General features: G+C 37.4%; 1 protein-coding gene across 1 annotated transcript in view; it reads left to right on the top strand.

Annotated features, from left to right (window-relative positions):
- The window catches only part of NEB (nebulin), a 108,479-nt gene that overhangs the window by 51,483 nt on the left and 43,122 nt on the right, over positions 1-13,874 (top strand). The window contains exons 58-79 of the mRNA XM_072341234.1: positions 1,677-1,988; positions 2,513-2,716; positions 2,942-3,046; positions 3,529-3,633; positions 3,723-4,034; positions 4,323-4,427; positions 4,689-4,787; positions 5,389-5,490; positions 5,696-5,803; positions 6,684-6,995; positions 7,107-7,211; positions 7,294-7,398; positions 7,904-8,008; positions 8,796-8,903; positions 8,990-9,103; positions 9,877-10,074; positions 10,884-10,988; positions 11,544-11,648; positions 11,738-11,842; positions 12,293-12,400; positions 13,074-13,187; positions 13,647-13,844. Of these exons, the coding sequence (XP_072197335.1) occupies positions 1,677-1,988; positions 2,513-2,716; positions 2,942-3,046; positions 3,529-3,633; positions 3,723-4,034; positions 4,323-4,427; positions 4,689-4,787; positions 5,389-5,490; positions 5,696-5,803; positions 6,684-6,995; positions 7,107-7,211; positions 7,294-7,398; positions 7,904-8,008; positions 8,796-8,903; positions 8,990-9,103; positions 9,877-10,074; positions 10,884-10,988; positions 11,544-11,648; positions 11,738-11,842; positions 12,293-12,400; positions 13,074-13,187; positions 13,647-13,844 (3,234 nt within the window). The remainder of the gene's footprint in view (positions 1-1,676; positions 1,989-2,512; positions 2,717-2,941; positions 3,047-3,528; positions 3,634-3,722; positions 4,035-4,322; positions 4,428-4,688; positions 4,788-5,388; positions 5,491-5,695; positions 5,804-6,683; positions 6,996-7,106; positions 7,212-7,293; positions 7,399-7,903; positions 8,009-8,795; positions 8,904-8,989; positions 9,104-9,876; positions 10,075-10,883; positions 10,989-11,543; positions 11,649-11,737; positions 11,843-12,292; positions 12,401-13,073; positions 13,188-13,646; positions 13,845-13,874) is intronic.

The raw sequence follows: 13,874 nt of genomic DNA on the forward strand, positions 1-13,874 counted from the left end.
GCTTCTTCTTGTCACGCTGCTGATAAAATCTCAGGGATCTTTTCATGAATGTGCAAGCAGTCCCTGTGTGATGTTTTTAAAATTCATTTGGATCAACCTGCATTTTAAAATGATGTTAATTTTGTTACAGTGTGAAGTCATAACGGTGTATGTAATGGATTTGTTTGTCTACAGTCTCAGTGCTGACAGCTTGTTGCATAACTTTTGACAGCAGAGCTAGTGGAAAGCTTTGTATGTATGTAAGCTCTTCGTTGTCAAAGTTGTCTCTGCAGTGGCAGTAATCCTTGCTTTATTTGCAGAATGTGTACAAGTCGGACCTGGAGTGGTTGCGAGGTATTGGCTGGCTGACAGAAGGTTCTGTGGATGTGGTCAAAGCCAAGAATGCCCAGGAAATCCTGAGTGACAGATTGTACCGCACGCACCCGGACCAGATCAAATTCACCAGTGTAACTGATGCACCTGATGTTGTCCAGGCTAAGATCAATGCTCTGCAACTCAGTAATGTAAGCTTTTATTTTCTTTATCGCTCATTGTATGTTGTCATTTTTTTGTGTTGGCGAGTACAGTTTCTAACATGATAACGATTAATTTGAAGTCAATCTTGCTATGTAATCCCACAAGTATTGTAGTATTTCTCAGTGTTCAGATCATTATGAAATGTCATTATGCTTCCTTTCTCCTTAGCGTCTGTACCGCGAGGCCTGGGACAAAGACAAGACACAGATTTCCATACCTTCTGACACTCCGGAGATGCTGCAGTCAAAAGTCAACGCTTTGAACATCAGCAATGTAAGAGAATAAAACAAGGTGTTTGTGAACTGTTATTAACTTCAGAGTTTGCCACCTGCTAATAGAGGTTTTGAGCTGGCTTTCTGTCCTCTCATAGATTTTTGCCATAAAGGCTGGCATTTAATACTGCTGTTTTCAGCTGTGTTAGTATTGTAAACCGTAGATTCCATCCAATACCTGCCTACGCAGAGTGTAACAAACGACTGCACATGTGTTGTTACTGAACCTGACATTCACCAAACGAGGAATCAGCAAGGGTGCTAATCTAGACTCCATGATGTTGTGTCCTCACAAAGTCCTTGTGAATATGAAAATGATACAATTGCCTCTGTGGATCACACAGATACTGATGCATTTTGTCTTAAACTATACATATTCCTGAATTTCATTTGCAGAAACATTATCAGAAGGCCTGGGATGAGGCCAAAGCAAAGAACTACGACCTAAGAGCTGACGCCATTCCCATCAAACATGCCAAGGCTTCCAGAGACATTGCTAGTGAGGTACAGCCTTCTCTGCATGTGCTTGTCCTGTGCTGTGTCTTGCTCTGTCCTGCTTGACAGAACTGGGTGAAGTACATCTCAGGTAGAAGCAGAGTATGAGTTTGTGCCTCTTTGTTATTTTGAAGGCTGTCCTGAGTGCTTCTTTCTTTCTGCAGCTGGAAGCTGCTTGTGAGTTAGTGGTCCATTCTTAGGATACAGTGATAGAACAAGATAGGCTTGTTGGAGTGCTAGGAGTGCCTGCAGGAAGGCGTAATGCCTTTCTAAGGCAGTGCCTTTGGGAAATGTGTCACAGGAGTGGCAGCTGAGGGAGCCAAAGGCCCTTTTTGTTGGTTGTGTTCCATAGAGAAGTTGTGTGTCTGCTTATGTTGTTTTTACTTTTCTTAGTACAAGTACAAGGAAGCACACGAGAAGCAGAAAGGGCACTACATTGGGTGCCGAACTGCCAAGGAGGATCCCAAGCTGTCGTGGGCTGCCCGAGCCATGATGCTGCAGAACGACCGCCTTTACAGGAAGGCGTACAACGACTCGAAGACCCAGATCCACATGCCAGTGGATGCAATGTCACTGCAGTCAGCCAAGGAGTGCCAGACGCTTGTCAGTGATGTTGACTACCGCCATTACCTTCACCAGTGGACGTGTCTGCCTGACCAGAATGATGTGGTGCATGCAAGGAAAGCCTACGACCTACAGAGTGATGTGAGTGGGAGTAATTGTTGGAAAGCATTCCCAAAGTTGTGTGAGCCTCTTCTTGTGACTCTACAGATACTATCTCAGGGATCTTTTCATGAATGTGCAATGATCCTTACATGATTTTGTCATTCATGTTTATGAGAATTACAACATCGTTTAACTCATTTTTGCCATCTTTCACAATGAGCAGCATGTTTTCTTGTTTAGACCCTTATATCATTGAAGCACCTAGAGTGTTTCATGTTTTGGAGGGAACAGAAAGACCTTTTATCATTCTTAACATCCATTCTGTTCATTTGCTTGTCTGCTATTTAGTTTCATAAGGTTTTGAACATACTGCTTGATTTAATAGCTTACCTAAATTTTCTTCCCAGGCTTGTTCATTATTCTGGATATCTCTTGTATATGTAGGATTAATCTAGGTCTAGCTGAATTGCCTTTTTCTAAAACATACACTGCCTTATTTAGTCTAAAATAATTAAGTCTGTCATTTTAAACACGTTTTATTTTTCTGACCATCTCCAACACAGGCTGTTTATAAGTCAGACCTAGAATGGCTCCGTGGAATTGGCTGGTTGCCCAATGACTCTCCAGGGATTCAGAGAGTGAAACATGCCCAGGATCTGCTGAGTGACAAGGTGTATCGCACACCTATTGACAGCGTGAAGTACACCAGCGTCGTCGATTCTCCAGACATTGTTCTAGCTAAAATTAATGCTGAACAGCTCAGTATTGTACGTTACAATGTTCTTGAATTCTTTCATTGTTTGAAGGTGATAAACAGTTCAACAGAAAACTCTCTGTTAAAATACCACTGCTCAATTATACATTTTAAGTTGACTCACGCTTTCCAAACATTTTATTCTTTGGAGATGATAATTCATGTGAGATTTATGGGATTTTGTGTTACTGACAAGTGCAGTTCCATGTTTTAAATACAAAATAAATTATTTTAACAGCCAAAATACAAAGAAGCCTGGGAAAAGGACAAGACTATGATCCATATTATGCCAGACACACCTGAAATCACCCTTGCCAAGTCTAATGCTCATAATTATAGCCAGGTATGTTTATTTTTCTATTTTCTACGCTTAAAATAATAGTAAACTCTGAACAGTAACTTACTGAGATGTTACCTAAAAAGTTGGAGGTTCAGTCACATGAAATCTTGAAATCTTTCCTTATATGCAGCTTACAACATTCCCTTCCCTCTACTGAGCATTCTTGAAGCATTAAATATTTTAAACTAAATGCTTGTGTACAGCTGTTTAGAAAGGATTAATATAATGCACCACTGAGACGTCACTTTGAAATGGAAGAGAGGATATAGATATTCTCAGAATTTCTATAAACACCCTTCTATGCTGTATAGATTGGAATAGTGGTGTGTTACAGACGCTGTGCATTTACTGACAAGCAGTATTTGTAGCTAGAAGCAGGAGTGAAATCTCACATTTCAGCAAACAAATGACAATATAGTGCATGTTTTTTTAATGACAAATCCTAGGGTATTTAGCATGGTTGTGACATTGTACTGTCTTTTCAGAAACTGTATAAAGAAGCCTGGGATGAAGTGAAGATGAGTTACGATTTGAGAGCAGATGCAATCCCAATTAAGGCAGCCAAAGCTTCCAGAGAAATTGCTAGTGATGTAAGTGCAAAAAGAGGCATCTAGCTTTCCATATGCTTTAAGAAGTATTCTGTAACTGTTATTAATGGCGATCTTTGCTCTTTACCTAGTATAAATACAAACTGGATCATGAGAAGCAGAAAGGACATTACGTTGGAGTTCCAAATGCAAAAGCAGATACAAAAATTCAGTTTGCTCTTGGCATAGGCAAGGTTCAGAGTGAACTGGAATACAAGAAACACTTTGCCAAATGGAAGACACAGTGCCATCTGCCAGTTGATATGATGTCTATCCAGTCAGCTAAACATGGGCAGTCTTTGGTCAGTGATATTGATTACCGCCATTACTTGCATCAGTGGATCTGTCTTCCAGATCAGAATGATGTCATGCACGCCAGGAAGGCCTACGATCTTCAAAGTGATGTGAGTTGGTTTATCTTCTTACTGTGTTGTCTGCTTCAGCTCTATCAGAAGTCAGTGGGAATCTTCTGCTAAGTGCAGTGAATTGGATTTGCTGGTTATTTAGAATACATAGCGTATGCCACTATTACGTACTGCTAAGTTTGAAGCATACTGAATTTAGATGTAGTGCTGAAGTTGGAATTACTGCTCTCCTTTTAACCAGCAGGAGTGCATGCCATTCTGTATGGATCTTGCTGGATTGTGCAGGGAACTGTGACTGACAGCACAAACTCTATTTTGTTTTCTTAGGCTGTTTACAAATCCGATTTAGAATGGCTACGAGGAATTGGATGGTTGCCAAATGATTCACTTGGAATAAATCATGTCAAATATGCCGGAGACCTATTGAGTGAGGTAACCATAGGGTCCTCAGTATTAACATTTCCTTAGGAGCGGTTGTAATTGTCAGTATTTTTTAATGGATAAAAGCATCAGTATTTCATTTATTTTTATTACAAAAAGCACAAGTGGAGTATTTTCATGGTATTCACCATGTATAGAGTTTTTTCCTTTAATGTAATCTTTGTTTTGTTCTCTGTATAGTCAGAATTGCTGTCTTAGCTGTAAAGTATTCCACTGTAATCTGACTGTATTTGTATCTTTTCTGTTGTACAGAGAAAGTATCGTACAAAAGCCGATACTCTTCGATTTACTCCAGTGACAGACAGAGTTGATTATGTCACAGCGAAGAAAAGTGGTGAAATTCTCAGTGATGTAAGTTTGGTGTTTTGCCAGGCTGTGAACTTGGTCTGTGTGCGGCAGTATTTTATTTAAAACAAGAAAAAAAAGTAAAGCAATTCTGGATCAGACACTGGGGATTCTTTTAATGTTTGGCATCAAGTTGAACAGGGTGTCACTATCTCATTTCTATCCCTCTATTTGATCTGTGGGAAGAAGCTCATCAAGCAGCATAAGATCACTCTTAGGCTTGTGGAAATGCACTGCTAGCTCTGTGGCAGTCCTTTCCTTTTCTGTCCTGGCATGTACCTTGGTAACTGCATGTTCCGTGGCCACCATAATGCTTATTCCTTCTCAGTTAAGGTGGTGCAATCTTCAACTGTTCAGTTAATTACTGTGCTACAACAATCACCATTTTCAAAATTTTTTTCTGAGAAATTCCATAAAATCTTTTCTTGTATAGCTTCCTTTAAAAATATATGTCCATTTAGATGTGTACTTAATGTATCACATTTAATAGCCTATAAAATTCAGAGTTTTATACATCATTTTATGCATAAAACACAGGTCTTGGTGCTGTGATTTCCATATGTTGTGATGATGTTGTGAAGCACTCATTTTTTTTTCTCTGTTCTAGATCAATTACCACAAAGAATGGAATGAGGCCAAGTCGAATTATACTCTAACCGATACACCACAGCTAGATATGGCTCGAGAGGCAGCCAGAATTCTTAATCAGGTGCGTGTTCTCTCCTTGAACATATAACAGTTTCTACTCACATCAGTAGCTCTTCTGAGGGATTTAGAAAACCTGCCATATTAAGAGCACCCTGGAGAAAGAGTTCATTTTATTTGCACTTTAATGCACCTTACATATATTTAGTAACGCCCACGACTCCAGTAGTTTTGAATTTCTCCTGTCTCCTCTCTTCTTTTTTCCACAGAATTTATATAAGGAAAGCTGGGAGAAGGAGAAAGCCACTGGTTATCTCTTGCCTCCTGACACTGTGCAGATCCGTCATGCCAAACACTCAAATGATGTCCAAAGTGAGGTAATAATTTTTCTCATTGCATTGGGAAAGCAAATACTTGCTTAAAAATGTTAAAGGCCTTGCAAATTCAACAGAAGATATGCAAAGCTCTGCATTTGGGGTAACATCCAGTGGAGCTCTTATGACTGAGGAAGTTCACTGTCTTCCAGACAATTCAGAAACCTTTTATATTATGATTTTTATGGATATCAGTATTGAAAGGTCAGGTTCTCGCTTCCACCTTTAATTTCTCCAGAAACAGCTCTTTCCAAGTCGTGTAAGGTAAAATTTCATATTTTAGAAGCTTTTAAAAAATGAATAAATATGATGATTATTGTCTATTGGTCCAGTTTCACTTTGTCATATTGTGGAGGCTTCCTCTTAGAGCTGTGGAGAGTAAGATGATATGCACGTTAAACTTCAAAGTTTTGTGTAACATGGGTGGTGCTGAAGCTCTTGCATGACACTTGGTTGACTACTGAGTGCATGTTTTGTCTAAAATGTGGTGTAAATGCCATAAAAAAAGGTCAGCTCTTCAGACAGCTTTAAATAAGTGTTACAAAAATGTGCTGGAAATCTGAGGTTAAGTGCTTTATTAGCAGGTGTTTTCTAGCTAGGTTTTCCTCTTGTTGTGAAAATGCACCCTACTGAAAAATGGTAGTGTTTTAGTCTAGAAAATTATACATTTTGAAGTGGGAGTACTATACAAAGAAACATTACTGTTTGTATCCTTATTTGTGTGATCATGTATTGAAAATCTAAGACTGCAGTTAGCAACTATCTTTTAATAACACAGTCTCATTTGTTATTTGTGTTGATAAATCCATAGCTCTTTGAGGGTTAAAAAAGAATAGATATCATCAGTATTGATCGTTACTTTTTTTCTTCCCTCTTCCTTCAGCTTAAGTACAAAGCTGACTATGTCAAACAAAGAGGTCACTATGTTGGAGTCGCCAGTATGAAAGATGATCCAAAACTGGTGTGGTTTCAACATGCAGGCGAGATCCAGAATGACAGATTGTATAAATCAGATTACCACAAAACAAAGTCCAAAATTCACATCCCTGTGGATATTATGTCAGTTGTAGCAGCCAAGGAGTGTCAGACATTGGTCAGTGATGTTGACTACCGCCAGTACCTGCATCAATGGACGTGCCACCCTGACCAGAATGATTGTATTCAGGCAAGGAAAGCCTATGATCTGCAAAGCGATGTAAGTGATTTTGCATACATACCATGTTATTTCCAGTTTGTTTGGTCTGAGTGCATTTTTCATATTGCATAATGCTGAAGTACATAATTTCTTTTCTTTTTGTAACTTTAGAATATTTATAAATCTGACTTGGAATGGCTCCGTGGTTGTGGCTGGGTTCCTCTGGATTCAGTGGAACATAAGAAAGTTAAACATGCACAGGAGCTGATAAATAAGGTAAGGAAGTATTTCAGTCGTTGTGTGGTTAGCTCTTCTTTCTCATGCACTATGTTTAAGGAAATATTTCATCTCTTTGCAGAGAGCTTATATGAAAGCTGCCGTTGAAAACTTTTCTAATTACACCAGTGTGGTTGACACTCCAGACATTGTCTTGGCAAAGATGAACTCCATCAATCAGAGTGATGTATGTACTTTGGTTTTTTTCCTTTCAATTTTGTTAGACTTAGATGGCTTAACTGTTTCTGCTAGACTGTACTGTGTTTAGCTCCATGTGTGTGCATATGCATGCTTATTTATAATAGACTTCTATTGGGTAAGTTATTTAGTAAGGATAACTCAATATTGCTACAACAAAGCATTTTACATTTTTCTGTAGGTGAAGATAGTTATCCCTTATTAACAGTTGATATAGATTTTCCTTACAGTGACTTAAAATAGAGTCTTGTATTTGGTGAGCTATTGGAGTTCATGGCATGGCTACTTACTTGTAATTGCTGATAAGCACCTTTCATTTTACTGAAGTTTTACTCGTGACATCTGTCTGTGTACAGTAGTGGTTGAAATGCACTGTACATTTCTGCAGATGTGATAGCATAACAGAAAACAAATGTCTACTTCTTATAAGTGGGCTGGTTGAGATCATTTATTTCTGTTGTGGCGTTAACTCAGTGTTTCTTTTTTTCTTGTAGCTAAAATACAAAGAAACATTTAACCTCGAGAAAGGCCAGTACATTGGGTCTGATGATACTCCTGAACTGAATCATGCCAGAGACATGTCCTTGCTCTATAGCGATGTAAGATTTGATAAATACCTAACTGAGCTGTAGGTAGTTTTGAAAGCAACTGTATATAGACTGAATTTCAGAGTACTGTTCTGTTTCTATCATTAATTTTCCACAGGGCACTGGAAATGTCATTTAATCTCTTTGTTTTTTCAGCTTTTCCTATTTAGGATGGTTAGGTTAAGGGTCACGTTTATTTTTTTATGAGAGGAAAATTTTAGGTGATTTCTATTATGAAGCCGTTATTTATCAGTAGCCTCACTAATTTTAATTGGAAGTGTCTACTTTTGGAAGTGTGACTAATTTATATGTCAAGTCTTTGTAGTCTAGTCTGAAAGCCAATGTATTTAATATTTAAAACATGATATATTAAGAAAGTTTCATTGACAGAATTACTGCTCTTATAATAAATGCCAGTTTTACTTGGAGATTTTTCACGACTTGAAACAAGCTATGTGTAAGATTATCAAGGTCAGTTCTGTGCCACACTTTTCAACAGCAGTTCACGTCTACATTTTGAATATTTCTGTTACTTTTCTGGATGACAGATGTTGAATTCCAGGTTTCCATTTCAAGAAAGCAAATCTAGAGAGATCAGTTCACATTTATGCTCCAGTACTCTCCTGAGTTGGAGCTCTCTTAGACCATTCTTCATTTATTTTATTGGGATGATTGATGGAAAGAGGAACTGCTCCATAAAAACAGTCATATTTCATATGAGTGAAAACAGAAGAATCAGACCTCTTGGAAAGCATAATGGATCTTATATCAAAATTTGTATTGTGTTCCATTCATCTAGAAACTTTATAAAAATGACTGGGAAATCAGCAAGCCCACTGGGTATACTTTGGATGGAAAATACGTTCCACTTGTTGGAGCCAAGCATGCAAACTATGTGAATAGTGAGGTTAGTATGCATTTTCCATTCTTTCTTTCTATTTTCCTATCTCTTGTGAACATGAACTTTAAAATTTCGACCTGTTTATTTTGCAGCGTAAATATAAGGAGTTATATGAGAAGCTGAAAGGCCATTATCTGGCTGGGAAGGACATTGGAGATTTCCCCAGCGTCGTTCATTCATTAGCATTCCAGAAAATAAGGAGCGCGGTGAGGAGAGAATCAACCTTCCCCCAATAGTTTCTGTTTCCCATATTATTAGTGTCTCTCTCCTATAGAACATATGTAATGCCATGCTTATTAACATCAGTAATAGTATTTTCCATATGCTTTCTTGAGTGTATTTAGGGTGAATCATTGAATTTGAAATGATTTAAGAGATTAAGATAGATTTTTAACATTATTTTTAACTATTGGACCTATTAGAGTTTTCTATTTTACATTAAGGATCTGATCAGCAGGGAATACTGTATGGCTTGAGATACTTTTGCTTTATTAGCAAAAAAAAATAAATATATATATGTAGATAAATACACACATACTTTTAGTGAAATAGGAATTGAGGAATCAGAAAGATAAATGTACCTTTGGTGTCTTGTATCACCGCTGAACGTATAACATGTCATGCAGGGCACGGTTAATGTAATCCCTAATATTATGTCTCCTTTTGAAAAGGGAGATGGTTTAGATTAATGAAAAGTTTGTAACATACGTATTTCTTATCTTGAAGTAGTGTTACCTTTCACACACACACTGTTAAATCTGCCAATGAAGGAGATTGTTCTTGTCTTTCTAGTACCTTGTCAGAGTAAATGGTGATTAATATCTAAGTTCAGACTTCATTCTACTGAGTCCAGTTGGAGTTTAGCCACTAATCTAAAAGTAGCCTCAGATTGTGCTATAACCTTTTGCCTATTGGAGTCAAGATTATGGAGGAGAACACTATTCACTGTTTTTCCTTTTCCTCTATCTTTGCTTTTTAGTTGGAATACAGAAAGAATTATGAAGACACTAAAACCAAAGTCCATATTCCAAGTGATATGATGAATCACGTGCTAGCTAAGAAGTGCCAGTATATCCTCAGTGACCTCGAGTACCGAAGTTACCTCCATCACTGGAATTGCTCTCCTGAAGAACATGATGTTATTCAAGCAAGGAGGGCCCAGGAAATCTTGAGTGATGTATGTATTTCACATATTTATTTAACATTTTACAAAGTCCTTTTTTCAAGATATTTAAATATCAAATGCTTTCAGATATTTTTGCAGTATATAAATGTGAAATTATAACCCATGGTCTTAGATTGCTTAGTGTCGTAGTACCAAAGATTTTTACATTTTCTGGGGGGGGGGGGGATCTTAATGATCTACTTACTTCTCTCTCACTTGTAAATTGGAAAAACTTAAGAGATTAGAATTTACAAAGCCTTCCCAAAGTTCACCAGATTGACTGGTTGAGACTATGCGGAATGCTAACCATCTGACACATGCAGAGATGGGGTGCACTGTGAAGGCAAAGTATTGCTGTGCTGCAGTGATCACCAATTAATTTGCACAGGAGCCAGGACAGCTTGCACAGGACGAGTATGGAAAAGGCTTCTCTTTGAGGCTGTATCCTGTAGCTGCAGATGATACTTGAATTTCATATTAAATAGTCAACAGTATCTCTACTTGGGCAAAAAGTCTTCCTAATAAAATTTAATGATATGTTAATTTCCTGGCCTATTAATATGATGTATAATTGGCTTACTTTTCCATGTTAAACCTTTGGATAAAAATCATTCAGAGTGTGAAATGGGTCATACCAAGCGTTGTCTGTGCACACATTTAAATTTCCAGTAGATTGTAATTGCTGAATAAGCCTGCATTGTGGTGCTTTGTGTTTGCACAAGTGGCAAAAGCTGGATAAAATTAAAATAATAGTATTTTCTTCTAACAGGGAGCATATTTCCTCCTTATTAATTAGTTGTTGTTTTCTTTTTCCTGACTAGGTGGTGTATAAAGATGACTTGAATTGGCTGAAGGGAATTGGATGCTATGTCTGGGATACTCCACAAATCCTGCATGCTAAAAAATCATATGACCTCCAGAGCCAAGTAAGCAAATTGTACTTAAACAAGTAAACATATATAAGGTCTCTTTTTTTCTTCATTTCTGATTCATTGGGACTTCCACCTCTCCTACTTCAAAGCAGAATGTAATAATTACATCCAAAATACTTTTTGTAATTATTGCAGTGCAATCTTGCAGCTTAGTCTGTGGAGTCTTGGTAATTCTTGTTGCTTAAAAAGCAGATGCACTGTGAGAATGGAAGTACTGCAGCATAGTGGTTTTTAACAGTGAGAGGGTAACGCTCATTTTGTGTACAGCTCTGTACACAAGATAACTCAGTTATTTATGTTGGGAGAAAGGTATCTGCTGCCTTGTTGATTGTTCTCCTAGCCTGGATGTGCTTTACAGTTAGCTACGATTTTCTTCGTTATGTAGTTCTTACTTGCTGTATTTCCATGTAGAAGCATTTCTTTGGTACTACACTAACTTCAAGTTGGTCTTGCTTGGACTTTTGTCTTATTTTAAAGGTCTGGTTTCAGAGGAAGTTAGCAGGGAATTTTGTGGTCATTTTCAACATGATTTTTTTCCCATTTCCTTAGATAAAATATACAGCTGCTGGGAAAGAGAATTTTCTGAACTTTGGTGTTGTTACTGATACGCCAGCCTACGTGACTGCACTGCAGAGCGGTATTCATGCCAGTGATGTGAGTCTCTCCTTTTCTACTCACTTTTTTTTCCTTTGCTCCTTCTGACCATTGAGACAAGTTCACTGAATCCATATTTCATTTTATAGATTAAATACAAAGAAGATTACCATAAAACTAAGGACAAGTATACAACTGTGACTGAAACAGTAGACTCTGAACGAGTTCAAAATCTGAAACATCTTTTTAGCAATGTAAGTGCTTTTCTCTGAAGGTACTACTGGGAGATTTGATTTTATTTTGTTTGTCCTCTTTGTTTGAAGATAAGTTTACAAATATGAAACTTAGCAAATTCAGTGATAACCCTCTGCATTGTCTGACTGTGGAGAAGATACTGAATGTCAGGCAGAGGGCATGTTTTCCTATTTGTAGTTCCGTCTTGTCAAAATAGAAGCATTACTAAATGGGTTCTGTGAAGTAAGTTGCACCTGAACCAAAAAGGGCTCTTGTATGGATAAGACTAATGGGAGAGAACTTGGTTACCTTTTGTGTGTGCTATCAAGTTTATGCTGTACTGTCTTAATTTCTGTAAAGTAATAGTTAAGGTGTCAGATAATCACCACAGAAAGGATATTGATTTTTGTTGGACATTGGTTATTGCCTAGGGAACCTTCCCACTCATAGAGACTTTCTGTTCCCCACAGAATCTCTACAAGGAAGCCTGGGACAAAGTGAAAGCTACTAGCTACATAATGCCCTCTGATGCTGTATCCTTAGCACGTGCAAAAGAACTGAAGCATAACGCTAGTATCGTAAGTGAATAAAACACTTTAGTTCTTTTTTAATCAGATGAATTCTATCAATTAAAGCCTTCATGTCTTGCATATAACTGTCAAAGCATTTTAATATCTTAGAATTGTAGAATCTTCTGTTTTTAGTTTAAATGTGTGTCTGTAGAAAATCATTTTCATGTGAGAGTGATTTGATGAATAGTTACATAGTCCTTTGCTGCTCCTTCTCATGGAGAAAAAAAATTGCATGTTATAATAACAGAAACAACTTCTAGGATAATTACAGTTAGTTCTCTTTTAGCCTCAATTGCCTGAATCAGAAAAGCACCAAATGTTCTGTATGTCTTTAAATGATGCTTTACTGAGCGTAGAAGGACAGGATTTGTTGCATTACTGAGCAAAGGCTGATGAGATTACTCTCTCGGATAGATTTAAAGGAAAGAGCTGTAACAATAAAAATAACGAGTAAATTCAATTTATTTATCTGTAAATCTTCTAGCTGTTGTTACTTTTTTTAGTAGCTACAATGCATTTTCTTTGCATCTAAAAATAAAACAGAAAACAGAGATCCTCCTTTCAACGCTTCAGCTTTTTGGACTGAACTGAGTAGTTTCCTTACTGATTGATTTGGTTCTAAAACTACCATCTTCTAACTGGAATTTATTATTTGTTGTCTTTCTTTTCATCTGCTTAGGTAAAATACCGGGAAGAATATGACAAGTTTAAAGCTCTATACACACTACCTAGAAGTGTTGAGGATGATCCCAATACAGCAAGGTGTCTTAGAGTTGGAAAGCTTAATATTGATGTAAGTATTGTTTTCTTAGAATACACACAGATAATGCATTGCAGTACACATTTGGCAGTGTTCAGTGTTTGCTAAATGTGCTGATCACCCACAGATGTCTTTTCAGGATTCTACATCAGCTGTTGAATTGTTTGCTCAAAACCTCTAAGTGTCATATGTTTATGTATGAAACAGTGCACTGCCTGGCCTACCTGTTCTTAACATGAATACCATGAAGACTGGACAAATTGTATCTTTAGCACCTTTTACTCATTATGATAAGCTTGAAGGTTCCTTATCTGCAAATCTTTAGAGAAGATGAGATGGAAATGTTAGTCATAGCCAAAATGATTGCTCCCCAACTATAACAGTCCATGAAAATATTAGTAGAATGCTACATTCTTTTGCCTCAACTTCATCAGCAGTTAATACTTCAGGCTATTTGTCAATATTATTAATGTGAATGTTTTAATTCTGCAGCGTCTGTACAAGGAAACCTATGAGAAGACTAAAGCCAAAGTCCACATTATTCCAGACATGGTAGACATAATTGCTGCTAAAGATGCACAGAAGAAGATCAGTGAAATTGATTACCGCACTCGTCTTCATGACTGGATCTGCCTTCCAGATCTTCAGATCAATATGCATGCTCGAAAAGTAGCTGATCAGATCAGTGATGTAAGTTCACAAGTGTTTGTGGTTCACTTT

Source organism: Excalfactoria chinensis, chromosome 7 (assembly GCF_039878825.1).
Source record: "Excalfactoria chinensis isolate bCotChi1 chromosome 7, bCotChi1.hap2, whole genome shotgun sequence".
Classification (NCBI taxonomy): Eukaryota; Metazoa; Chordata; class Aves; order Galliformes; family Phasianidae; genus Excalfactoria; species Excalfactoria chinensis.